The sequence below is a fragment of the Helianthus annuus genome, chromosome 2, assembly GCF_002127325.2.
Source record: "Helianthus annuus cultivar XRQ/B chromosome 2, HanXRQr2.0-SUNRISE, whole genome shotgun sequence".
Lineage (NCBI taxonomy): Eukaryota > Viridiplantae > Streptophyta > Magnoliopsida > Asterales > Asteraceae > Helianthus > Helianthus annuus.
In genome coordinates this window covers 164,384,266-164,411,063 of record NC_035434.2, presented here as the reverse complement: position 1 = coordinate 164,411,063, position 26,798 = coordinate 164,384,266, and the positions used below count along the sequence as shown (strand labels likewise).

The 26,798-nt window shown below is 35.0% G+C and overlaps 3 protein-coding genes across 3 annotated transcripts; 1 reads left to right on the top strand and 2 right to left on the bottom strand.

Annotated features, from left to right (window-relative positions):
• Window positions 1–328: 328 nt before the first annotated feature.
• LOC110926821 (UPF0481 protein At3g47200-like) lies at window positions 329–1,657 on the bottom strand. Its single transcript, XM_022170498.2, has one exon. It carries the CDS (start codon window positions 1,655–1,657, stop codon window positions 329–331), a length of 1,329 nt encoding a protein of 442 aa, XP_022026190.1.
• Window positions 1,658–7,407: 5,750 nt separating this feature from the next.
• Window positions 7,408–8,913, bottom strand: LOC110907432 (UPF0481 protein At3g47200-like). Its single transcript, XM_022152418.2, has one exon. The coding sequence runs from the start codon at window positions 8,849–8,851 to the stop codon at window positions 7,538–7,540; it is 1,314 nt and encodes a 437-aa protein (XP_022008110.1). The 5' UTR covers window positions 8,852–8,913; the 3' UTR covers window positions 7,408–7,537.
• A 12,461-nt stretch (window positions 8,914–21,374) lies between these two features.
• Window positions 21,375–21,812, top strand: LOC110899632. The gene has a single exon (XM_022146526.1). The coding sequence runs from the start codon at window positions 21,375–21,377 to the stop codon at window positions 21,810–21,812; it is 438 nt and encodes a 145-aa protein (XP_022002218.1).
• The last annotated feature ends 4,986 nt before the right edge of the window (window positions 21,813–26,798 follow it).

Genomic DNA, 26,798 nt, shown 5'->3' with positions numbered 1-26,798 from the left:
TATTTATTTAATTTAAAATTACTTTGATAAATCCTAATATACGTTTTGAAGATATATATAAGTTTTAATGCTCGTTAATCACAATATATGGTACAAATTAAGAAACTGCATGCATTGAGTTATATGAACTAGTGCTAATCAAATAACCAATTTATATGTAGCAATGACAAGTATTTACAAATAATATATTGATCAGTTACAACAAATCAAATTAAAAGAACTAAACAATCTACTTACAAGATAGACTATCTAATACGATACGACCTAAAGCACCATCGCCGGAGTAAATGCTGCTACAACCACCAGCCATCGCGTCGAATTACATATTTCATTTTTTATTGTGATAGTAGGGGAAAACGGTGTAAAAGGTTTGGAGAGCCGCAAGAGAGAGCAACATAAAAGCCGCAAATGCCGAAATTGAGGCCCATGGGCTCTCAAAATAGGTATGCTTAAACCCGGCCCAACCCACATGCCACCCATTCTTACAATATTCGTTTAACTCCACAAACAAGTCGGATAAGTAATGAGTCTTGACATCAAAGGCCACATCTTTCCCAACATTTTTGAAGAACTTTGCAATCTCTTTATCCGTACCAAAATAATTCTCAATAATCTTATTTTGTGAAAGCAAACCCACGTCGGTTGAGGTGCTCATTAGACATCCCATGAATACAACATATGTTGTAATGTCTTTTGAGCAAGTAGAATAACATTGCTCGAAAGCCATACAGTTCATGAAAAAAGCACTGTGAAAATCATCCATGTTGATTTGGGGAATTAAAAGCAACCCGTTTTGGAATTCAATATCCAAGAAGCTATCGGCTTGATAATTCACCTTGAACTTAACCCCAACATTAACAAGCTTGGTGGCGGGTCGGATGAGTTTAAGGGAAGGGTGGTTGGATTTATCATTATTTTTAGGCGCATTCGATTTTCTATTCCTAGTTTCTATGAAACTCTTTCTATAAAAATCAAGTAAATGTTTTCCCTCAAGATTCTCACACTTCTCCAAAACTTCTGGTTTCCTATCAACCATGTAGTTGAAAAACTCAAGGATTAAAGATTGAAGTGTACGGGTACTAGGTTCGGACTCTTTAAACAACTCTTGTAGAACAAAAAATGGGATTTGATTCTCTATTCTCAAAAGATCTCTCATCAAAAATGGAGAAATCCAACCCATTTTAAAAATGGGATCATCTTGATTAGTGGTAACCAACTTCCCAACTTTTCTAAACAATTCAATCAAGAAAAACCCATCAAGCACCATCATTTTGGCAAGATCATTTTTAGCTAAATGATCAATAGACTCCGAGTAGCATTCTCTAATTTTATCATCCATATTCACTATAATATCCATGTAAAAACTAAGTGACTTACTAGTGTTTCTTGTGATCATATCATTGAGGAACCTCCACTTATGTTCTTGAATCATCTCAAGATGCTTGTTTCCATAGTGGTATGGGCCGATTGAGACAATTCGAGGTTGATACGCTTCTTTGTTGATTTCAAGTAGACTTGGGGGGACTCTAAATATGCAACAAGAATTCTTGCCAGCTGATTTGTGAAGTAGTTTTGGTGGTTCTTTCATTTGCTTCTTCATGTTTTCGACTTCTTGATCTATTGTGATAACATGGCTTTGATTCGTGTTTCCGGGCATTTTCGAATTCAATTATTGGTTTGGTGTTTGGAAGTGAATGAATCTAGCAACTGAATATGGGATATGAAGAATTGAAAAGGTCAAAATGTAAGGAGTTTCATTGTTTCTTCTGTGTTGGTTCCTTTCACCATTGTTTATTTATTTATTAATATTTGAAAGGAGAAACCAATAGAAAGACTAAGACTTTTCCTCGGGTTCCTTACACCATTGTTTACTAATAATTGGAAGGAGAAACCAATAGAAAGATAAGACTTTTCCGTGTGGGTCCTTACAATTTAAAAGAACGTGTGTCTCAAATGTTTTTTCCTTTGAATTTCAGTGTGTTTAACAAAAACATTTCTCTACATTTTGTCAGTTCACCGTATAAATTTAAGTTTGTGTTTGTTTATGTCTACGTTTTACATCACATCACGTGGCGATATAAATTCACGAGTAAACTTCCGTTTTGCTCCCTGTGGTTTGGTCAGTTTAACGGTTTTGCCCCAAACCTTTCAAAATAGCCATTTTGCTCCCTGATCTTTGAAGGAAATCTCTAGTTTGCTCCTCAGCTCTAACTCAGTTAAATTGTCTGTTATCTAAAAGGGTATTTTGGTAACTTCAAGTATAAAAGTAGGGGTATTTTAGTAAAACTACAAATAAAAGATTATATTATATATAATATATAACATCATCATCATCTTCATCATCAAAACCCCTGATCTTTTGTTTCTCTTTACCCTCTCTCTTATCTCTCTCTACACTCTCTCATCCTTCCATCTCTAACCACCACCCGACCACTGCCACTGCCACCATCACCACCACCTTCGGCCTTCAACCTACCCACCAATAAAACAAATATACAGAATCTTCTTTCTCTGATATGCTCCGTAAATCAGTCTCACCATCAACCTACCCACCAATAACCACTAACCACCACCTGCTGACACCACCCACAACCACCATCACCTGCCGACCACCATCACAACCGTCTCCGTTCGGTATTGTGTCACACCACCATTGCAGATCGAATCCCCACACCACCACCATCAACCTTCACTTCCAACACCCCCCACACAACCCCCATCGTCATCATCAACGTGGTTCGTGTGGAAACCCTAGCCGCCGCCCCTTACCCCTTTTCAGATCTAAACCGATTTATGTTCCAGTTTGAAGATTGAAGACGAAGTTTACCTAGTTTGCTGATATTAGCGGCGGATGGCGATGGTCCAACAGGCACTTTTTGAACCGGCGACAAGATAAGTCGGAGTTTACGGGCAGCAGGTGGATTCCACCAACACTACTTCGATCTGTTCTGTAATCATCAATTCCAGTGGTGGTGTCTCATGGCGGCGGCGGTGGTGGACATTACAGAAGTTAGAGAGAGAGGGAGACACGACATGTGAACGTATCGCTTGATATGTGCGACCCGTTGACTGATTCGTTGATTGATTTGGAGCCTGAGTTTGGTCGAAATTGTTCATTTTGAAACCCTAGCATAAGAATTGGGTGGAATTGGTTTGGGGGAATGGGTTAGGGGGGTGTGGAGAGGTGGTTGGTGAGTGGTGGTGGTGGTGCCGGAGGTGGATGGTGGTCGTGCAGTGACGGTGGTGTGAGGAATTTAGGACGAAATTGGGGTTGAGAGAGATGAAATGGAATGATGATTGTGAGTGTATACGTGTTTTTGGGGTTGATAATTGGGTTGAAATGTTTGAATGATTTTCTAGTTTATATAAATATATATATATATATATAAATTAATAAATAATTAATTATAGGAAAAGACTAAAATGCCCCTCAGGTGATTTGCATGTGACATAAGTTAACAGCACAAATGGATGAGGTTAAGGGGCGGGGAGCAAACTGGAGATTTCCTTCAAAGATCAGGGAGCAAAATGGCTATTTTGAAAGGTTTGGGGCAAAACCGTTAAACTGACCAAACCACAGGGAGCAAAACGGAAGTTTACTCTAAATTCACATTTTTATTTTACGATTTTTATTGGTCTTGGTCGTTGTTTGCTTACTTACTACTTAATATGTTTTTACGACCCCCGCACCTTCAACGTGGGGGTTAAACACTAGTTATTCTATATATACTGGCCCAAAACATATTTGTACACAATTTTTTTTTTGTATTTTTTGTTAAACTAGAATTACGACCCGCCGCAATGCGGCGGGAATTCTTTAGTTATAACTAAGTCGATTTAGGACGCGCACGTTATGTTGAACCTGGCAAACGGGAAAAAAATAGACAATGTAAAAACGTTCACTCACACACGTACGTTGCGTCGTGTTAACTCGCAAAATTTAGAACGAAATATAAAAACGTTAAACCAAAGACGCACGTTGCGATGTGTTAAGTCACACAATTTAGAACGAAGCATAAAGAGAAAATTTTGCAGAAAATGAAAACTATAAAGGACCAAAGTTGAAAACAAAAAAAGTTGTGAGGATAGATTGCAAAAGATAAAAAAGTTTTGTGTTAAAAGTAAAAAAACAAATAGTCTTAGGTTAAAAGTAATTTATGAAATACTTTTATGTGAAAAGTAAAAAAAATCAATTTTTTTTTTTGTAAAACCCCCAAAGCGAAGGTTACAACACATAAGTAAAAAAATGAAACTGGTTAAATCGCAAAAGATGGAAACTTTTGAATTAAAAGTGAAAAATCAAATTAATCAAAGCGGTTAAATTGTATAAGATGAAAACTTTTAAATTAGAAGTGAAAAATCAAATTAATTAAATGGGTTAAATTACCAAAGATTAAAACTTTAAACTCAATTTGTCAAAGATTAAAACTTTAGGGTTAAAAAGGAAACAAATATTACCAAAGATTAAAACTTTAAACTCAAATTGTCAAAAATTAAAACTTCAGGGTTAAAAAGGAAACAAATATTAAAACTTTAAACTTAACTTGCAAAGGGTTGAAACTTTAGGGTTAAAAAGGAAAAATCCAATTTTTTTTGAGAAACTCCCAAAGCTAGTTGTACAAGTACCATATGCATAAAGTAGTTGGTTTTTAATAAGGTTTTAATATATTGCAACAAAGTTAAATATTTTGTAATTGTCTAATCTATATTATATAATAAAGTAAATCATGTGGACACATGACGCTCTATGGAGTGATCTCATTTATGTTTTCCCGTCTAAATAAATAGGTATAGATAATATTTGTTAATAAGAATAAAAAATAATATTCTAATCCGTTTATTTAATCTTTTTATCCTTTACCCTAAATAAATAGATATATTAGATAATATTTGCTATATTTATTAATTAATAAGATTCAAATAAAAATATATTATTTTAAATCATTAATTTTATCTTTTACTATTTTGTTTTTCATTTATATTTATCTTGTTTTTGCTTTATAATAGGGATTAATAAAATTGAATTATGATAAACTAAGCATAAATAACTCATGGCTTATACTGACGTTTTAGACTTTTAATGTAATACAATACAAAAATAATAACCTATAACAAAAAAGTTTATGTTAATACTCTAACAATCTATAATATGTAATCTTTTATGATAAAGGTTGAGTTCATTTCATAGCTTATAGCTTTAATAAATGGTTGAGTTCATTTCAGAAATTTAAATAATTGCAAAACTTTCAAAACTCTTAAGAAATAATCAATTTATTTATTACATTCCGTCTCTTTCTCATATTAAATATTCAATGTCACGTGTCAACTTCTAATAAACTATAGATTTTAAGAACTACATGACATGTTATTTAAAATTAATATTTAAAAAAAAACATTTAATTAACCTGTGTAATACACAGGTCCCTAATCTAGTTTCTACATAAACTATAAATGGATGAGGACTTCGACCCATTTTCTTGTTAAGGTCACCTTTTGAATTAAAGTAGCGACGAGCCAAGTATAACGAGAAACGAAGCCTAATGGATAGCCTCACTTCTTCGTCGCTTCTTTCTGGCAACCAACTTCTCATGTGGGTAGCTTGGTAATATTTATTTTTCTAATATAACCCTTTATAATATAAGTAAAGGAGGAAGATCCTTTAAAAAATAGGTTTGTCTAAGTAGTCTAAGAAAGATCGTAGAGATGACATATGATACACCCATCGAACCCGATTCTTTAATGCTAGTACTAGATTGGCCCTTGTAAGGTAAGAGAAGAAGATGCGGTGACAGCCAAGGTAGTGAAAGGTGTAAATTGAAGCGTATTTATATGTTAACTAGTGAAAACTACTAAATGTAGTATTAGTGATATTTGATGAGCGTAGCTCATTCATACGATTACTTAAAAGAAATCATCAAAGTATTCGTGTAATTTACTCTATATTAAAGATTTATATATTATATAACTTAAAGATTTACATTTATACTCGCTTTAGCTACTCTAAAATGACAATTTAGAGCATCAAACTATAGCCATCGTCACTTTGATGGGGTGGTAGAGGCTTTGTGTCTCTTGGGGGAAGTCTAGGGTTCAATTCCTGATATGGAGTAAAATTTGGCGTAATTTAGGAGTAGTGTTATATAACATTTGCCGTTCAAAAAAAGAGCGTCAAACTATGAAAAGACAAGGAGTAAATGTAGCTTTGCATGTATATGTTAGATTTGGTTCTTTGGTTGATGCATATCTAATTTTTACAAATTATTGAAATATGCATTTAATAAACAACCAACGTTTTGACTGCTAAAATATTTAGCGTTTTGTAAAACCAAAGAGGATTGCTTTTATAGAGTAAGGTTCTGGTATAAATGTGTGAGTTTTATAATATATAAATGAGTCTTAACATAACAAAATAATGGATATTTTTTTGAATTTTTTTTCCATTTTGTAAAGCACATATTTTAGTCTTAAAATCTAAAAAAAATTGTGTATTACACTAGTAGAGTGCCAATGATCTCTAGATCAAGTGGTGGAGGACTTGCATTTCTCTTGAGAGATGCAGGTTCAACTTCCACTTGATGCAGAGTGAGGCACTGGTGGACAATGATAGGAGACCCAGGGAAACCTGGGTTGGATCCTTAAGCCAAACGGGTTTTACCGGTAATTTCACTGTCGTGCCTACGGGTGGGTGGGTTACCGGGCTTTCCCCGGAATTGGTGGTGGACTCGGGTTACTCTCGGAGTACTCCGTTTGTCCAGTGGGTGCCCCAAGAATGCTCGGGATTGAGTTTGTTGGCCGTTAAAAAAAACACTAATAGAGTAATTATGTAATTATAATTACTCTACTAGAGTAAATATATGATATTTTTTTATACATTTTGCAACTAAACAACATGGTTAATTAGATGGAAAAAATTCAGTATATACATATATATATATAGAGAGAGAGAGAGAGAGAAAGTATAATGTACTTCACGCCTTAACGTACATTAACGTACTTCACGAAATATATAACATGCGTAATTATTTTTTGACCAAAGTAACGTGCGTGATTTTGGATCTCATGCGTGATTATGTGGTCCCATGCGTGATTATGTGGTCTCATGCGTGATTATATGTTCCATGCGTGATTATACTCCTGATTCAACGGTTACCATTGTCTCCTACGTGAAGTATGATAAGCCGTGAAGTATGTTAACCTTTCTCTCTATATGTATATATATTCACTTTTCATGTTAAGACTAATTTGCATTTGATCTTTACACTACTTTTATAATAATCAAGAAACATGGTTGTAAATATTAAAGACGGAAGTATTAAGTGACATTTGAAAAAAAAAAAGGATTAATTGAAGATATGTCATAACAGGTAAAGGCAAGAAGAAAACTGAATATCATGATATAACTTCACATTGAAATTGAACATCAATTTAGATTGGAAATTTGTGGTTGAAATTTAGCAACTACAAGAAATTACAAGAGTCCCTCAAACTAAACAGCCTAATTACAAAATGATAATTAAATATGTAACAACCGTTGATCTCAATCCTTTTTCTTATGGTACGGATACATGGTGTAAAATGTTTGGAGAACTGTAAGTGAAAGCAACATAAAAGCTGAAAATGCCGATATTGTGATCCAGGGGCTACCAAAATACTTATGCTTAAACTCGGCCCAAGTTACATGCAACCCATTCTCACAATACTTGTTTACTTCCACAAACAAACCTTTTAAGTAATTATCCTTGATATCAAAAGCCACATCTTTTCCAACATCATTGAAGAACTTCACAATTTCTTCACTCGTACCGCAATAATTCTCAATAATCTTTTTTTCCGAAAGAAAATTCACATCCGTCGTGGCCTTCATAAGGCAACTCATGAACATAACATATGTTGTAATGTCTTTTGTGCAACTAAAATAGCATTGCTCGAAAGCCATACAGTTTAGAAGAAAAGAAGTATGAAAATCATCCATATTGATTTGAGGAATTAAAAGCCGCCCGTTTTGAAATTTAATATCCAAGAAGCTATCGGCTTGATGATTAGCCTTGAACTTGAGCCCGGAGTTAACAAGCTTGGAAGCGGGTTGGATGAGTTTAAGGGAAGGGTTGTTGGCATTAACAATGAGGTGGTGTCTATCTTTAGTGTTTATAAAACTTTTTCGGAAAAAATCAAGTAAATGTTTTCCATCAAGATTCTCATACTTGTGTAAAACATTTGGTTGCTTGTCAATCGCGTGATTAAAAAACTTAAGGATTAAAGATTGAAGAGTACAAGAATCGGTCCTAGACTCTTCAAACAACTTTTGTAGAACGAAAAATGGGATTTGGTTCTCGATCTTCAAAAGATCTCTCATCAAAAACGGAGAAACCCATACCATTTTAAAGATGGGATCATCTGGATGAGTGTTAACCAACTTCCCAGCTTTTCGGAACAATTCAATCAAGAAAAACCCATCAAGCACCATTATTTTTGCAAGATCATTAGTACCAAAACTATTAGTAGACTCCGAATAGCTTTCTCGAATTTCATTCTCCATTGACACTATGATATTCATAAATACACCAAGTGACTTACCGGTTCTTGTGATCATATCGTCTAGGTACTTCCATTTATGTTCTTGAATCATCTCAAGATTCTTGTTTCCATGGTGGTATGGGCCGATGGAGACAATACGAGGTTGATATGCGTCTTTGTTGATTTCAACTAGACTTTGGGGGACTCTAAATATGCAACAAGAACTATTGCCAGCTGATTTCTGAAGTAATTTTGGTGAACTTTTCATTTGGGTCTTCATGATTTCCACTTCTTCCTCTATTGTGATAACATGGTTTTGATCCATGTTTTTTGCCATTTTTTGTTTGGATTATTGTTTTGATGTTTGTAAGTGACTAAATAGAGCAAATAAGGATATGAAGAAAGTGGATTATAAAGCTCAAAATGCATGGGATTCATCTGTGTAGTTTTTCAAGATATATATATAAAAGGAGAAACCATTGTTTATTAACAACTAGAAGGAGAAACTGTTTTTTTATATGAACAAGTAGAAGTAGAAACCATTGTTTATGTACAACTAAAGGAGAAACCATTGTTTATGAACAACTAGAAGGAGAAACCATTGTTTATCACCACTGTGTAGTTTCCAACTATAATTCACAATTTCCCCCCTTGATATATAGATAACAGATACTCATTTTCGAATTCAAAGTGTTTGTATGCTATATAATTATAAAAGAATAGTGGTGATAATTATAATGATATTGATCTATGCCTTTGATTAATTTAAGTACCACTTGAATTCAAAGTGTTTGGCAATTAACTCTAACTAGTTTTTTTTACGCCGCGCGTTGCGGCGAAACTGAGCAAATGATAATGTAAAACAAACGTGATTTGAAAATAAACATGTTGTTTAGAAAGCCAAACCATTAGAACGTTTAGTTTATTATCATACCGTATTATGTTACCAAATAGATACTTTATTTTGATTTATTTTGAGTACAACTTCATTTTTAACAAAACTTATAATGGAATGTTAGGGAATTAAGCACAACTACGTACTTAAGTTTTTAGAAAGAAAAAAGTTATAAACATAAATCATTAAAGAAGTGTCAAATTAATCGATAAATTAATATATGTTCTAAAAAATAAAAAAGAATTATTAATATATGTTCAAAAAAAAGAAAAAAGAATTATAAAAAAATAGGTAAAGGAAATATATTGTTTTAAAAAATGAAAAAAATAAAAATATGTTATTAAAAGTAAATACAATAATAAACTATTATAATATATTAAATAAAAAATAATAAAAAAGCTATATATTTAAAAAAAGTTATAAACGTAAATTATTAAATAAATATCAAATTAATCGATAAATTAATATATGTTTAAAAAAAGAAAAAAAGAAGTGTTAATATATGTTATAAAAAAAGAAAATAGAATTATTAAAAAATGGTAAACGAAATATATGGTTTTAAAAAGAGATAAAAAATAAAAAATATATTATTAAAAGTAAATACACTAATAAACCATTATAATATATTAAATAAAAATAATAAAAATCTACATATTACTATAAAAATAAAGTTACAATTCATCGTCTTTCATCAACAAAATAAAAAAAAAATAATAAAAAGCTATATATTTAGAAAAAAAGTTACAAACATAAATTATTAAATAAATATCAAATTAATCGATAAATTAATATATGTTTAAAAAAGGAAAAAAAGTATTAATATATGTTATAAAAAATGAAAATAGAATTATTAAGAAATGGTAAACGAAATATATGGTTTTAAAAAAGGAAAAAAAAGGTATGTTATTAAAAGTAAATATAATAAGAAACCATTATAATATATCAAATAAAAAGCTACATATTATTATAAAAATAAAATTACTATTCATCGTTCTTCGTCAACAATATATATATATATATATATATATATATATATATATAATTATAATGATATTGATCTATGCCTTTGATTGATTTAAGTACCACTTATTTATTGATTCAAAATATCTTTGTACACCTTTTTAAGTTTTATATTATCTGTTAAATATATTGCAACAACCATAAATCTATAGTGAAGATTTGAATTATGCATAAAATATAAATTTTTGAGTATTTAAATCCGTTTTTCTTAGTTAATATTTTTTCTGACCAATACAACTTGTTAAGATATAAGTAAATGAGTTAAAATTAGCAATCAAAATTTTAGATACGGATACATGTAGTCATGTGAAGAATATGAACCAAAGTTTAAACTTCTAAATACATTTCTTAGTCATGTAAAGTTGTAAACAAAAGGAGAGAGCACTTATTAGAGCTCAGAGCTTGGTCGTGTTTATTTGTTTCACTTTAACCAAATAAACATATGAATGGGTACAACTAAACGAATACATGGCTAATAAATAAATTGAATTAATATGAAAACGGACACGGACATAAACAAACCTTAATAAATGAACATAAGCGTACAAACATAAATACATGTTCACAAAAAAATAATTAGCGAAAAACATGTTCATTTTTTCATTTTTTAAGAATATGAATAACTTGATTAAGAACACAGAAATTCCAAGTGAATAACAAACCTATATCTTTTTGGTTTATAGTGATTTAGTTATAGTTATTTGGTCTGTAAATTGTTTTTTATGTTTAAAGTTCAGGTTTTTTCAAGTAAGAAAAAATTGCTTCACGGTCAAGTCTGAAGCTGACTATAGGTTAAGAAGGTATCGAACAGGTGACTAGAGAGTAGGTAATATAAAATGGACGGTATCGAACAGGTGACTAGAGAGTAGGTAATATAAAATGGACTTAACTTGTTTTATTTTCAGTATTTTAAAATATTCAATTCGAATTAAACTAGTTGAAGTCGACCGGGGCAACTTGGTTGACCTTAGTCAACAAGGCGACCACCAAAAATTAAAACAATCAAGTAGGAGATCCACTTGATCCTTATAAGCCTTCATTTATCTATTTTAAACTTTGTTTAAAAACTCTGGTTTGGAGAATCATTTCCCGCTTGAATGGAATGGATGGGTTCCTAAAAAGTTCAACATCCTTATGTGCATGCGTGAAGCTTTTAAGGAACGGGAGGGGGCAGACGACCTCCCGAACTTTTCGCTCAGTAGTGGAGAGTATGTAGTTTTCGTATAGAAATTTTTGGATATATACGTTTGCGACCACCCGGTCGGAAATCTCAAGCTTCACCACTGCTTATGTGGAAGGCGGAGTTGGATAGAATTGCTACCAGTACGACGCTTAGGCAAGAAATATCAATGTCGATTCGGTTGTGTGCAGTTTTGCGGTGATCAAGATGAAACCAGCGAACACTTAATTACTTCCTGCATCTTTGCTTCCTCAACTTGGAACCAAGTTAGCAGTTGGTGAGGGGTGCAACCGGTGTTCGCGTTTAGGGTTTAAGATTTACTCCTTGTTCATAAATACACTGATGGGGCGGCTGAAACAAAAAGTCTTTCAAGGCGCGATTTTGACGATGTATTGGTGTATTTGGAAGGCGAGGAACGAGGCTATATTCGCAAACAAAACGACAACTATACAACAAACCGTGGATCAAATCAAGTTGCTTGGATACCTTTGGGTTAAGAATAGGTATATGCTTTAGTCCTTATCATGAAACAATTGGTGTAATTTTTCTTTGTAATTGGGTTAAGAATAGGTATTTGCTTAAGTCCTTATCATGGAACAATTGGTGTAATTTTTCTTTGTAAGCTTGTTTGTTTTTGTAGCTCCTTGCTAGTCGTTATAATGAAAGTTGCCGTTCAAAAAAATATATTTTAAACTTGTTGTTAACCAGTAATATTAAAGATTTGTAGTTTAGCAGCATTATATATATATTGTTGACAAGGGTTGATTAATAGTAATTTTATTTTTATAATAATATATAGTTTTTTAATATTTTATTATTTAATATATAATAATAATTTATTATTATATTTACTTTTAATAACATATTTTTAATTTTTTCTCTTTTTTTAAAAAAATGTATATTTCCTTTACCATTTTTAATAATTGTTTTTTTTTCATTTTTTAAAACATATATTAATTTATCGATTAATTTGATACTTCTTTAATAACTTACGCTATAACTTTTTTTCTAATAACTTAAGTACGTAGTTGTGTTTAATTTTTTCCCTGACATTCTGTTATAAGTTTTGTTAAAAACAAACACTTGTACTCAAAATAAAGTATTTATTTGGTATCATAAAATGGTGCGATGATAAACTAAATCGTTCTAATGGTTTAGCTTTCTAAACAACGTGCTTTATTTTCAAATCACGTTTGTTTTATATTATCATTTACTCGGTTTCGCCGCAACGCGTGACGTAAAAAAAACTAGTTTATATAATATTACAATTGCAAGTTGGATGAAGAAGAAGAACATAAACTTCCTTTTTTTATTTTTTATGTCTTTTTTTATATTTTATGTTTTGTCTTTTGTATATTTTTTCTCTCAACTTTCAGTCTTGACACTTACAACCACTTAATGTTCTAAAAACTTTGTAATCGAGTTTTGCGTGTTTATTTTTATGTACGTAGTATAAATTCAAATTGGTTTACGTTTAGACGTAATTTTTTTTCAGGATATGAGTTAGATCAAATATAATATGTTCTTGCTTATTATGTATGTTTTCAACTTTCTACGTTTTTTTACATAAAAATAATTTCCCGGAAATGAGTCCCGTCAAATATAATACGTTTTAGTGCATATTTTTATGTGCGTTTACAATTGATCTAGGGGGGGGGGGGATAGTGCACGGTCCTCCCAACCGCCGGAGTGATCTCACTCCGGGAGCCGCTACCCGACCAAGCTAGCTCCGCGGTGACTTCCCCATGCCATGTTCTTACCCTGGGCGACATATGCCACTCCCAAGACTTGAACCCGGTACCTCTGGGAAGAGGTGGGTGTCGGTGGCCAACTGGGCTACCCCAGCTGGTTGTTTACAATTGATCTACGTTTTGACGTAAATATTTTTTCGGACTCGGTTCATGTCAAAATATAATATGTTTTCATTAAACGGTATAAATTCGAGTCCGTTTACTTTTCGACACCAGCGCAATTCACCGTAACTATTTTCACATAGTCCTCCGAGGCTTCTGGATAGCTGCATCAACCAATTAGAGATAAATATGAGCCTTTAGTACTTATCATTTAGGAATGAATGATATTTACTTATACATATAATCCAGCACAAACCAAATTAGTCATTTTTAATCAAAATATGTAACATACTAACATGTAACTAGGGTCGAGTCAAGTGGGCCATTTAAAAATGTTTTTGTTTGGGTTAAAAAAGGTTCTAACCAAAAAAGGACCAGGTTGAAACAAGTCGTTTCAAGAAAGGTTATCAAAATAGGTTCACATGCTAAGTGGTGTGGGCTGGTGACTCATCTAGAATGGTTAAAAATAGTGGCCCATTTTGACTTGTACAAACTGATTAGACCCAAACTGGCCAATGCATCCCAAATGAACCCACAAGTAATCGAAAATTACTCAAATACAAATGTGTTGCTTTTAACACAAATATAAATAATATGACTTGATTTTGTACAAAAAACGGAACTTACCCATTGCTTGCAACAATCAGGGTTTCGAGTTAAGCACCGGATAAAAATGCTTGATGCTTCATGAGATAGCTCAATAATGCCTAACATGTCCAAAGAACAATGTCAATAAAATTAAGTTTTAATACATTCTTTGAAATATGAAATTTTGTATATTTTAATAATTTTCCTTCTCCAGAAGCGCATAACAAATTTGGGGCCTTATTTGAAAAAAAAATCTACCTTCGATATACTATAACCATAAAACAATACTTAATACATACATATCATGAATAATTAGTAAATCTTAAGTTTGTTTGGAATTAATTAGTAAATCTTTAAGATTTAAATTATTCTGTCTAGACTCTATTGTGAGTCAAATTTTTTAAAACCAATTTTAAATATTGGTTTTTTTCAAAAATGTTTTCCTTACATAATTTTTTTCAGAGTTTTTTCATATAAACACATGTAGAAACCACTTAAATACTTTTTTTAAATGTGTTTTAAACTTTTTTAATTTTTGTATTTTTATTATTAAAATGGCTTCACACGTGTTTATACGCAAAAGTTTCAAAAAATTAGATAAAAATTTTTATATTTTAGATGTAAAAATGATTTATTTGTGAGTTTTTTTATATGGTTTTCCAATTTATCATTTGTTTTTTTAGCTCCCCATTAAACCTTATAATATCCAACCGTCTATCTACTAGATTTGAGATGGGCCGAAGTGATCTTGATGATAACAACTAAACCTATTGTGGGAGTCCAGGCCACTAAAAATGGACTTCAATCCCATTCATTGAAATTAATGGGCATACGATTTCAGTCTGACTTAGGGGCTGTTTGGTAGCCTCTTAATAACCATTCAGATGCTACCTCTTAATGGTTTAAAACCTCTGAATAAATAAGAGGTAACCTCAAGTCTAAATGGTTAAGAGGTAACCTCTGAATGGTAAATCATCACATGTCACATTCTTCTACCTTCTCATTGGTAAAATTCTTAATGGTTCCATTAAGAGGTAGCCTCTTAATGACCATTCAGAGGCTACCAAACAGCCCCTTAGTCTTATATACATATTGAGCATTGACCTTATGTACATGTGAACTTAATGCGCTTTATATTAAATATTAATATTAATATTAATATAATCGGAAGTCACTTTCATGTGGTCTTTACATGAAATATTAATATATTCGGAAGTCACTTTCATATGGTCTTTTAACATGTTATATATTTGAATCAGTTTGTTTGGTTATTGAAGAATAGATATGTGAATCATGGGTGTTTAATGTTTCAAATAATGAATTTTTATATTAAATGAATCGAATTATATGAATTGTTACTTTTTTTTATCTAAATTTGTATTCGAGTTAGATTTTTTATTATTTGATTAGATTAGTGTTTAAAACTCGAATTTGAAAATATTTGGTTTAATTCAAATTCGCCCTGAAGAATACATTATTTTATTGTTATGTTTAAAAAAAATTATTAACATAAAAAATACTAATCAGCAAAATTAATAAACTATCAATATGTCAAAAGGCCAAAATTTAGTAGTTAGCCTGATTAATGAATCAATGATGTAAGTTTGGTAAGAATTTTGAAATAAGTAGTGAATAATATACTTATCAGTTATTAGTTATGGATCTAATATGTACTTAGGCCAAAATTTGAAAGTTGTGTTTGTATATTAAAAAATCCGTATACATTAAATTCGAAGTTTGAATCGAATTGAAAATCATAAATCTATATTTGATCCGAAATCGATTGTTGGGCTTGAATACGAATTGTTTTTTTTAATCGAATTCGAACCGTGATAATTGAATTCAATGGAGTCGGATTACAAAATTTTCGAATCCAAATCAAATTCTGAACACCCCTATATTGAATCATCAAATCCTAACAATTTGCATATATTTATACGCGTCAAACATACACCCCTAATCTAAACATACTTAGACTTCATTTAACCCGAATCAAATGGGTTAAGGGTACTTACAAAAGGTCTAGTTGATCAACTTTTTCTCTCCCCCTCCCCCTCTCCCTCTCCGGCAACGCTGGTGGCTCGACGAAGGTCGCCTGTCTGGGTTAGCGAGCGTGGTCGCCATCTCCGGCTTGACCATTCCCTCTAACTCGCTACGCGATTTTTCCACTCGCTCCGGGTTGCTGTTTTGTTCCCCTTCTCGGTGTTGCGTTTGGAGCCTCCGTGGTCGGTCCTTCTCTGGTTGGCTTAGCGGGTCTGATATCGGTCGCGTCTATCTTGTATAGCACAGCTAGATTGATTCGAATTCCGTTAACACTTCTTCGAGTAGGTTCCGTTCGGAGTGCTGGGTGGTGTGGTTTTTTCCGGTGGGTTTTCCATGGCAGGCATCGGCCATCATTCTGGGAACGTCCTTAAATTGTTTGTCACTAATCTTCCTGAGGGCTGTACGCCCTGGGAACTCAGAAAGTGCTTGGAGTGTTATGGGGATATTTCCGGCACTTATGTCGCCAAGAAAAGGGACAAAAACGGTAGCAGGTTCGGGTTTGTTTCCGTCAAAGACATCAGGGATAGGCAGGAGTTTTTGAAGTCTCTCGGAGGGGTTAAGATGGGCGAATACAGATTAAAGATCAACATTGCTAGGTTTGCGGCGGAGAACAAGGGCGTCCAGTTGGATAAGGAGGTTAAGAGTCAGGAAGTCAATGTGGCTGGTTCAGGATTCAACGGGGGTACGTCCAACCGTAGGGATGCTAGAAGCTATAGAGAGGTGGTGGGGCTGTCCAATGCCACCGGAGCCCAGAACTTTGTCCAGAAGAACACTGTGGATTTAGGCTCGAGATCGTTTGTTCCCCCGATTGTGGTTCCGGACAGAACGGCGGCGTTTAACAACCTGGTTGGGGTGGCTTTAGTGGGTAGAACGGTGGATTTAGAGACCCTAGTTATTTTGATAGGCTCCTCCAGATCGCCAAGCTTTCCGTCGCGAACGTTCAGTACCTTGGTGGGTTATCCTTGCTTATCACGTTTCATGATAAGGAGTCGGCTAATCAGTTTTTGGAGGTTAAGGAGATTTGGGGGCCGTGGTTCTCTAAGTTGGATCCTTGGACTGGCCAAACGCTCCCCCTCGAAAGGGTTGCATGGTTGAAGCTGTGCGGTATCCCCTTGCACTTGTTAGATACTGAAGTTATGGGTATGATCGGTGAAGCGTTCGGAAAAATTGTCCATGTGCCGAAACTCTTCGAGGAGGACCAAGATTTGTCTTTTGTTAGGGTGGGAGTGCTCGTCGGCCTTCCCAACAGGATTTGCAACGAAGTTACTTTGATCTGGAGGAGCAGGACCTTTCGTATCTGGGTTGAAGAGGACCCTGAGGTTTGGGTTCCGGATTGTCTTTGCCGAGATGATGGTTCGGAGATGAAGGATGATCCGTCATGGAACTCGTCTCCGGCCGACGACTTGCAAGCTTCCGGCACCGAGAATAAGGAGGTAGGTCAAACGTCCGGTTTTGGTGGGGGGAACGAAGAGTCGCCGATTTTTGAGAATCCTTCTCCCCAGGATAATCAATCTCCGATGCATGTGGAAAGAGAAAAAAGTGGCGCCGTTTTTTTTGAGGATTCAGAGAATGTTTGTCCCAATGATGATGGGTGTAGGTTGGGTTCAGGGTTGGTGGGACCTGAAAAGTCAGGGGGTTTCAAAGTTGGGCCAGGTAACAATTGTAGGAAGTATTTTAGGAGAAATGTGTTGGGCTCATGTGCTGTGAAGGCCCATAACCGGTCCAGTGGTAAGAAGGTGGATTCGTCAGACGAAGTCAGGCCCAAGAAAAGACCTAGAAGTTCAGGAAAGGACGAGGAACCTGGCTTTGGCTTCGTGGATTTCACTTCCAGACCTAACATCCCTCTTGACCTTAACACCAGAGCTCAATCTTCAGGCACCCTTGCTGAAGACTCTTTACTTCAGGAGAATCGGGATCCCGAGCCGTCTCGTCGGAGCTTCGAACGTCTTCTTCGGAACCAGGGTATTGTTTCAGAGGATGAAGTTGAAGCTACAGTTGAGGTTGGTGCTCAAGTGGGGGTTGATTTTGGGCCTCCGACAGTTAAGGTCCATGGTTTTTCAGGTATTAATGTTGTGGATCAATGAATTTTTTGTCGTTTAATGTTCGTGGTCTCGGGGGGTTGGAGAAACAGCGCTGGGTTAAGGATTTGAAGTCCAAACACGATATTAGTTTTATGGCGTTCCAGGAATCTAAAAGGGATCTTGTCTTAGCCGAAGATGTCAAGGGTTTCTGGGGAAATAAGAATTTCGGGTTCGAGTTTGTCGAGTCTGTCGGTTTGTCAGGAGGGTTGGTTTGTATTTGGGATTTGGTTGCCTTCAGTTCGACGAGTGTTGTGAAGAACAGACACTTCCTTCTTGTCAGGGGTAAACTTACGGGGAGTGGAATTATTCTTAACGTGCTCAATGTTTACGCTCCTCAGAGCGTGTCGGCCAAAAAATTTTTGTGGGACGAATTGCAACAGGTTTTAGCTGATCATGATGGTCTTTGGGTGGTTTCCGGTGATTTTAACGCGGTTCGGTTCCGCGAGGAAAGGAAGAATTGCAATTTTAAACAGTCGTGTGCCAACAATTTCAATGATTTCATTTTCAACGCGGGCCTGCTGGAGTACAATATGGAAGGTAGGAAGTTTACCTACACCTCGGCTGATGGGAAGAAAATGAGCAAACTCGACCGGTTTCTCGTGAATTTGGATTTCCTTAATTCGTGGCCGGAGGCTAGGGTTGTTGCGGTGTCCTCGTTCCTTTCGGACCATTGCCCGATTATCCTAAAGACTGAGCTGGAGAACTTTGGGCCTAGGCCTTTTAGGATTTTCGACTCGTGGTACGATAAACCGGGTTTCATCGATACTGTTACGTCGATATTGAGTAAGGATTTCGGTCACTTCGGCCCCCCAGACGTTTGCCTTATGCGTAAACTTAGCGAGCTTAGAGCTGAGCTTAAAATCTGGAGGAACGACATGATTATCAAGAGTTCAGAAGAGGTCAACTCGGCTCTTTCGGAGCTCGAGGATTTTCAGGCTGCTATGGAAGTCAGGGATCTTACGGAAGCTGAGGAATGGTCGTTTTTAGTTTGTAAGAAGGTTCTTATAGATGAAGCGGAGCGGAAAAGCAGTGATCTTAGACAAAGATCTAGGATTAAATGGGCCAAAGATGGTGACGAAAATACTAAATTCTTTCATGCATCGGTGAATTGCAGGAAAGCTTCTAACTCCCTGCACGGTTTGGAGATTGGCGGGTCTTGGGTTTCCAAACCCTCGCTTGTCAAAAAGGAGGTTTTTAGGTATTTCAGGTCGAAATTCGTTGAAGAAGAGGGGGTCCGCCCCCGTTTGATTTGTGCCGATATGAAAAGGATCTCGGACTCAGACGCCGCTATGCTTGATTTGCGGTTTAGTAAGGAGGAAATTAAGGCTGCTGTTTTCGGTTGCGGAGACGATAAGGCCCCGGGCCCTGACGGGGTTAATTTTGGTTTCGTGAAACGTTTTTGGCCTCTGCTGGAGTCTGATTTCATCAGCATTTTGGAGGATTTTTACGTCAACGGGAGGATTAGCATGGGTTGCGGGTCCTCTTTCATCGCCTTAATCCCTAAGGTTATTGATCCGATCGATCTTAAAGATTTTCGTCCCATAAGCTTGGTGGGGGTCATTAATAAGGTGATCTCAAAAATCTTGGCAAATAGACTCAAAAGTGTTCTTGATTCGATCGTCTCGTTCTCCTAGTCTGCCTTTATTAGTGGGAGACTCATTTTAGATGGGCCTTTAATTGTTAATGAGATCCTAAACTGGACTAAGAAGGTAAAGAAAAGGATTTTCGTTCTCAAGATCGACTTCGAGAAGGCTTACGACAACATCAACTGGAACTTCGTGCTTGATATCCTCAGTCAGATGGGCTTTTCGGCTAGGTGGCGCTCTTGGATCAGGGGCATTTTGTCGTCGGCAAGGGCATCGGTTTTGGTTAATGGTTCCCCTACGTTTGAGTTTCAATGCTTTAAAGGTATGCGCCAAGGTGATCCGCTATCCCCATTCCTTTTTGTTATCGCCATGGAAGCTCTTTCGTGCATGTTTAAGAAAGCTTGTGATTTGGAGATAGTTCAGGGCATTTCTCTCCCTAACGGGGGTCCAGTTGTTTCTCATTTGCTATATGCGGACGACGCGATTATTCTGGGAGATTGGACAGAGGAAAATATTCATAATGTGGTTAGAATATTGCGGTGTTTCCACCTGTGTTCTGGGCTAAGGATCAATCTTTCTAAGTCAAGTTTGTTCGGGGTTGGGATGTTGCCCATCGAGGTTAACGCCATGGCGGATGTTGTTGGTTGCAATGTGGCCGCATTCCCGTTCAAGTTTCTTGGTTTAACCGTGGGGGCTAATATGAACAGGATTGACAACTGGAGACCGGTTTTCGACGTGCTTGAAAAACGCCTCTCTCTTTGGAAAGCTTCGTTACTTTCGATTGGTGGCAGGGTTACTTTGATCCGCTCGGTCCTCGAAAGTCTCCCCAATTACTATTTTTCATTATACCGTGCCCCGGTTAAGGTCGTGCATGATTTGGAGGCCCTGATTAGAAAGTTTCTTTGGGGAGGGTCGACGGAGGTGAAAAAGGTTCATTGGGTCGCGTGGGATAGAGTGGCCTCTCCGGTTAATATGGGTGGGTTAGGGCTTCAACGGCTCAAGGATGTGAACATTGCTTTATTAACCAAATGGGGATGGAGATTCAAAAACGAGCAGGAAAGGCTGTGGGCGAGGGTGATTAATGCTATTCATGTGGGCGGGTCGGCTTGGGATTTCCTCCCCTCCAAGAAAGTTTTCGGCGGGGTTTGGTGCAACATAGTTTCGGCTATCAATCGTCCTCTGTTTGGGAACACTCCGATGCGGAATCTGTGTAAAGGAGAGGTTAGGAACGGAGACAAGATTTTATTTTGGTTAGACCCGTGGTTGTTTGATGTTCCGTTGAAAGAGAAATTCCCAGCGTTGTTCGGTCTCGAAATGGTGAAATCTTGCAGCGTTCGGGACCGTCTCGAGGGAGATGGTTTATGGCTTTGGAGACACGACCCGGCGACAAGCGAGGAGTTGTCCGATCGGCTTGCTTTGGATGCTGCTTTGGGCTCGGTTAGGCTGTCCTCGGGTGAGGACAAATGGTCCTGGCTGGGTTCGGGAGCGAAGTGTTTCTCGGTTGCGGCTGTCAAGCGTCACATCGCTTCCTCACGTGATTACAGTAACAATTTCGTCATGAGGTGGTGTAAGTGGATTCCCAAAAAATGTAATATTTTTGCATGACAAGCGGATATGGATAGAATCCCAACGGTCGAGGCGCTCGGTAAACGGGGTGTGGTGGTTTTGGACGACATGTGCAACTTTTGTCACGGGTATACCGATTCGGTCACTCACATTTTCACTGCTTGTCCGCTTGCATTGGGTGTGTGGGAGAAAATCAGTTTTTGGTGTCGTATCCCGAGGTTCTTCGTTTTTTCGTTTAGAGATCTTATTGAAATGCATAATGTGGGTAACAAAGGTCAGGCAGAACGTGACGCTCTGCATGGTGTGTTGTTGATTGCGTGTTGGCAGCTTTGGAAGGCGAGAAACAAGCTTAGGTTTAACGGTGTTAGGCCTAGCGTAGATGAGGTTTTTCGCGAAGTTAGAATTCTTAGTTTTTTTTGGTTTAAACACAGAGCGAAAAAAGGGGTTTTTGAATGGAGGGACTGGTGTAAATTTGTAAATTTGTAAGTTGTTGTTTTTGTCCGTCCCGGTTTTCGGGTTCGGTTGTGTTTTAATGAAGTTCTCCTTTCAAAAAAAAAAAAAAAAAATGGGTTAAGGGTTAATAAAGAAAAAACTGTTAAATGGGTTGACATGGTGTAGTAAATGAGTTAAATTGGCTATAAATACGTTAGGTGGATTAGCATGTTTAATTAAATATGTTATACATGTCAACCTCAACATCACGCGTTAATTAACTATGATAAAGCCAATGATCTCTAGATCAAATGGTGGAAGGCTTGCATTTCTCTTGGGAGATGCAGGTTCAACTCTCACTTGGTGCAGAGTGAGGCACTGGTGGACAATGATAGGAGACCCATGGACACTTGGGTTCGATCCTTGAGCCAAACGGAGTTTGCCGGTAATTTCACTGTCGTACCTATGGGTGGGTGGGTTTCCGGGTTTTCACCAGAATTGGTAGTAGTCTAGGGTTACTCTCGGAGTACTCCTTTTGATCTAATGGGTGCCCCGAGAGTGCTTAAGATTGATTCTGTTGACCGTTAAAAAAAATTAACCACGATAACGTGAACATGACAAGTTTATTGAATGGATTATATATGGCAAACCAATTCATATTGTATTTCATGTTATTTACCCCAAATTGTAAATAGTTAGGGGTTGGTATCGGTTGGGTTCGTTACAGTAACGGTATGATATGGACAATTGGTATAGCAACCGAAAGAGACATGCCCAAAAGAATATCGACACATTTTTAGATTGATCAAAATCCACAAAAAGGAATACCGGCACCACTAATGATGTTGTTTGGGAAGTAAAGGTTCGGTTGCCGATACTCGCCATAGATACGATCCGAAAAAAAATCTATTACAAATATAACCGAGTTCCGATGAATTTTATAAACCGTCACATCGAGAAACCCATAAAAATGAATACGATAGCGGTGGCGACGTTCGAATGGCATCGATTCGGTTCGTCACAGTAAAGAACCAAAAAATCAACTATATCTTTACTTGGCCAAATATAACTTTTATCGAACTGTAGTTAAAATAAATATGTTGTAACAGTATATGTGAAATTTTATAAGACATTATATCATATTTCTATAATAACGAAAAGGATAAACGATGTAGCTTTATATAGAAAATCTAAATCGCGAGACAACTTTAATGACATGTACATACATTTGTTATTTGATCATTTGCACATTATTATTTATAACTCAGGCTTGAGATTTTTATCTAGATAATAATAAGAACTTAAGATTTATATCTAGAATTTTATAAAATGCAGTATCTAAGATATAAGCAAAAATAAAATATGTTCAAAAACAACTATAATCATGTATTGTTCCTTGAACAGTAATCTAGACACGCACCTTGGTTTACTAATCTTATGTTATATGATTTCTTCCCATTCAAAAGGGACCATGGCATTACGGCTTCGAAATCTCATAAAATGATAAAAATGATGACATAAAGTTTACATGGTAACGTGACGCTTTATGTGGGTGACATAACAATTTTAGTTAAGTTTTACGTTGATGGTTTTGGATATTTAACTTATTATATATTTATTCTTTAGATATTTTATTATGTAGAGAAAGTGTAAAATACAATTGGTTTTAACGTACGAGTGTACGCGATGAGTATTCAGTATGTTATATTTTTCCGAGTTTGTTAAGCCGTATGTTATAGGTGTCCGGGTTTGTGAAGTAGCATGTTATATTTTCCGAGTTTAGGAAATATGCATTTTATATTTTCCGATTTTGTGAATCCGCATGTTATAGGTTGTCCGGGTTTGTGAAGCCGCATGATAAATCTTCCGGGTTTGGTAGTCTTCCCAGTTTGTACGTTAAAATCCGCATGTTATGACTTCAATTCCACATGTTATATTTTCACAACGTACGCATCGTACGTTAAGACGAATTGTATGTTAAGCAACCCCTTATTATGTAATCATAAATCAATTAAAACCAAATAACCTATATTTTCCTTGTAGTTTTATAATTTCTCTTTTGATGAATGTAACTTAAAGAGATAGCGAGAATCACGTTTACGTGTATAATGTTTCTACTCTTTGTTATACAAGGCTTAAAGAATTTAAAGATTCGCGAACGAGAGAGATAGTGTGTGGGTGAGAGCTATGGAGTCGATTCATGGTGAGGTAGCCAGGGCGGGGATTGCGGATCATGATGATGGCTATGATTTCGGACCCTCTACCTGGAGTTGAATGCTGAAGTTAAATGCGAACTTAAACAATATTGGTGTTATCCCGTAGTTGACCATATCAAAATATATTGGAAATGGCGAATCGTTTACTTATTGGGTTGATGCTTGGATGGGATATTTGCTTCTTAAAAACAAATTCTCGATACTCTTTGCTTTAGAGACTATCAACTACTATTCGGTGGCCTAAAGACTTGTTTCTCAAGGGTGGTGTTGGCACAGACCTTTGGCCGTGACTCTTCTTATTTTGCGCCTTTGGATGCCATTATCGATCTCGAATGTTCATCTTGTGAATAGAAGTGTAAGACCAAACCCAATGCATTGTATTTAAGGATACATTTAGATACACAAGATGGATTAAATATTACATTGGTTTAAGTAAGTTCCGAGAAAAGTAAATATTTTTGCATTGAGGATTTTGTTGAATAGTTTTTCTACCTGCTAATAGAGCAGTGCATATTCCTTCTAAACTTATGCTCATGATAACTAAAATACGACATTAAAAAAATACTCTTTAATTAATTTATCTTTGTTTTCAAAATCACTTTTAACAATTTTTTATATTACGTGAATAAAACAAATTTGCACATGTGTAAAAAATGACAAACTTACACATGTGTGTTTTTTATTTATGAATACATGTAAATATAAACGTGTAAATTTATGTAATTGAATAATAATAATAATGATAGGTGTAAAAAAAATAAATTTTAAATGTTTTTTACCAAGTTAGCATGAAATATTTGCATTCTCATTATAACCTCCTTCTCTCTCTCTCTCTCTCTCTCTCTATATATATATATATATATATATATATATAGGATTAGGTTCAAGAGTGAATACTAGTGTAGCTTGCGAACTGAGTGAACTAATCCTGACCATACACGTGTGTAGATCAATGGCCAAGATTTGATGTTGAAATACACTAGTGTATATATATATATATATGGGTTAGGTTGAGTTTAACGGGGAACCGAGAAACAGTACATTTAACATTTAAATATATCATAAAAAATTCAATTTAACATGTTGGAAATTATTTTTTTTTTTAAATCGGAGCTTTTGTATGCAGAAGGCTTTTAAATAAAAAAAATGTCAAAAACTAAAAAAATGCTTAAAAACAGTTGAAAAGCTTAAAAAATACAAAAATGATTCTTTTATTGGAATAGCTTCTAGATATGTTTATATCATAAAAATAAATTTTAAACATGTTAAATTTAATTTTTATGATATATCTACTGGGGAACAACATAATCGTGGGTAATCATGAGTAAACATATAAAAACTTACTTGTAACAATTACATTTTTCATTGTAAAAAGATCATTTTAACATAATATTTTTCTTAGATTTTGCATATATGTTAAACATATGTAAAAACCGTAAAACTAAAACGAATGAAAATAAAATTAGAAAAGCAGTAAAAAAAAACTCTTTTCGTATAAAAATTATTTTTAACGGCTTTTACATATGTTTACATGTAAAAACTATGAAAAAGTTGTATAAAAATATTTTTTCTATGTATAAGTAGATTTTTTTTAATTAAATTTACATGTAAAATTAATGGTTCCCGGTTATCCAATTTTTATGATTCTCAAATTAACCTATTCCTATATATTTATTTAATATATATAACTGGAAAGTGTGTATGAATAGTAGTTTGCTTTTTATAACAGTATATATAGTTTTTTTCTTTGTATTTTTATCATTTCAATATTACAATAGATTATTTTTACATTTACTTTTAACCTTAAACATATTTCTTTCATTTTAACTTTTAATTATTTTTTTTAATATTACCAAAACTTTCTAAACAACATCGGTACTGATACCGTATAACTTCGTAATAGTTTTTATTATTCACAACATCATGTGCATATTATTATGTATGATTCGATAAATGTTATACTCGACGAATAGGTCATATATAGTTGATTTTTTTTATCATCACAATCGAACATATACCGACCAAACAACATCGGTATTCAAACGAGTCATATATAGTTGATTTTATTTATCATCACAAACCGAACATATACTGATCAAACAACATCATTGGAAAGTGTGTAGGATTAGTAGTTTGATTTTTATAATAATACTAGATTGTTGTCATAGCCCGCGCGTTGTGGCGACGATAGCTTGCGACACGTTATATGATGTATTAACCATATGAAAACGTGCATTTCGACGTATATGATCTAAAGCATTGCGGTTACAAAAGAAACGGAATCGAACCGAGTGGGTTCGTTTAGTGAGCGTTCCACCTAACCACTAAACCACCCTTACCTTTCCGTCAAGATAGCGGCGTCAAAACATACAACAACTCGAATTTATACTGTTGAATGAAAAAAATATTATATTTGACTCGCCCCGTTTCCAAACACAGTTTACGTCGAAACATGAATTTACACCGACACGTACAGAGAAATAACCAACTAAGAAAATAGTTTTTTTGTCTTTTAAGCTAAAGAATGAAAATACGGGGGTGACTTTGAAAAGTTAGAACTTAAGCGGTGAAATTGAATATTTTATAAAGTTTTTAGAAAATGTAGACGGTGTAAATGTCAATTTCAAAAGTTTAAGGGCTGTTTTTGTCAAGTTTTAAACTTTATGGACTGTTTTGTTATTTTTTAATAGATTGTTTTGGTTAAGTTGGAAATTTGAAGGGCTATTTTGGTCAAGTTAAAACTTGAGGGGCTGTTTGTATTTTGGTCCACCGACCATGTGTTTTAAGAATATAGTAATATATAGTTTTTTTTCTTTACATTTTT

Coding starts and splice junctions, on each gene's coding strand:
- LOC110899632 (XM_022146526.1), top strand. CDS start 21,375: ATGGATAGAATCCCAACGGTCGAGGCGCTCGGTAAACGGGGTGTGGTG.
- LOC110907432 (XM_022152418.2), bottom strand. CDS start 8,851: ATGGCAAAAAACATGGATCAAAACCATGTTATCACAATAGAGGAAGAA.
- LOC110926821 (XM_022170498.2), bottom strand. CDS start 1,657: ATGCCCGGAAACACGAATCAAAGCCATGTTATCACAATAGATCAAGAA.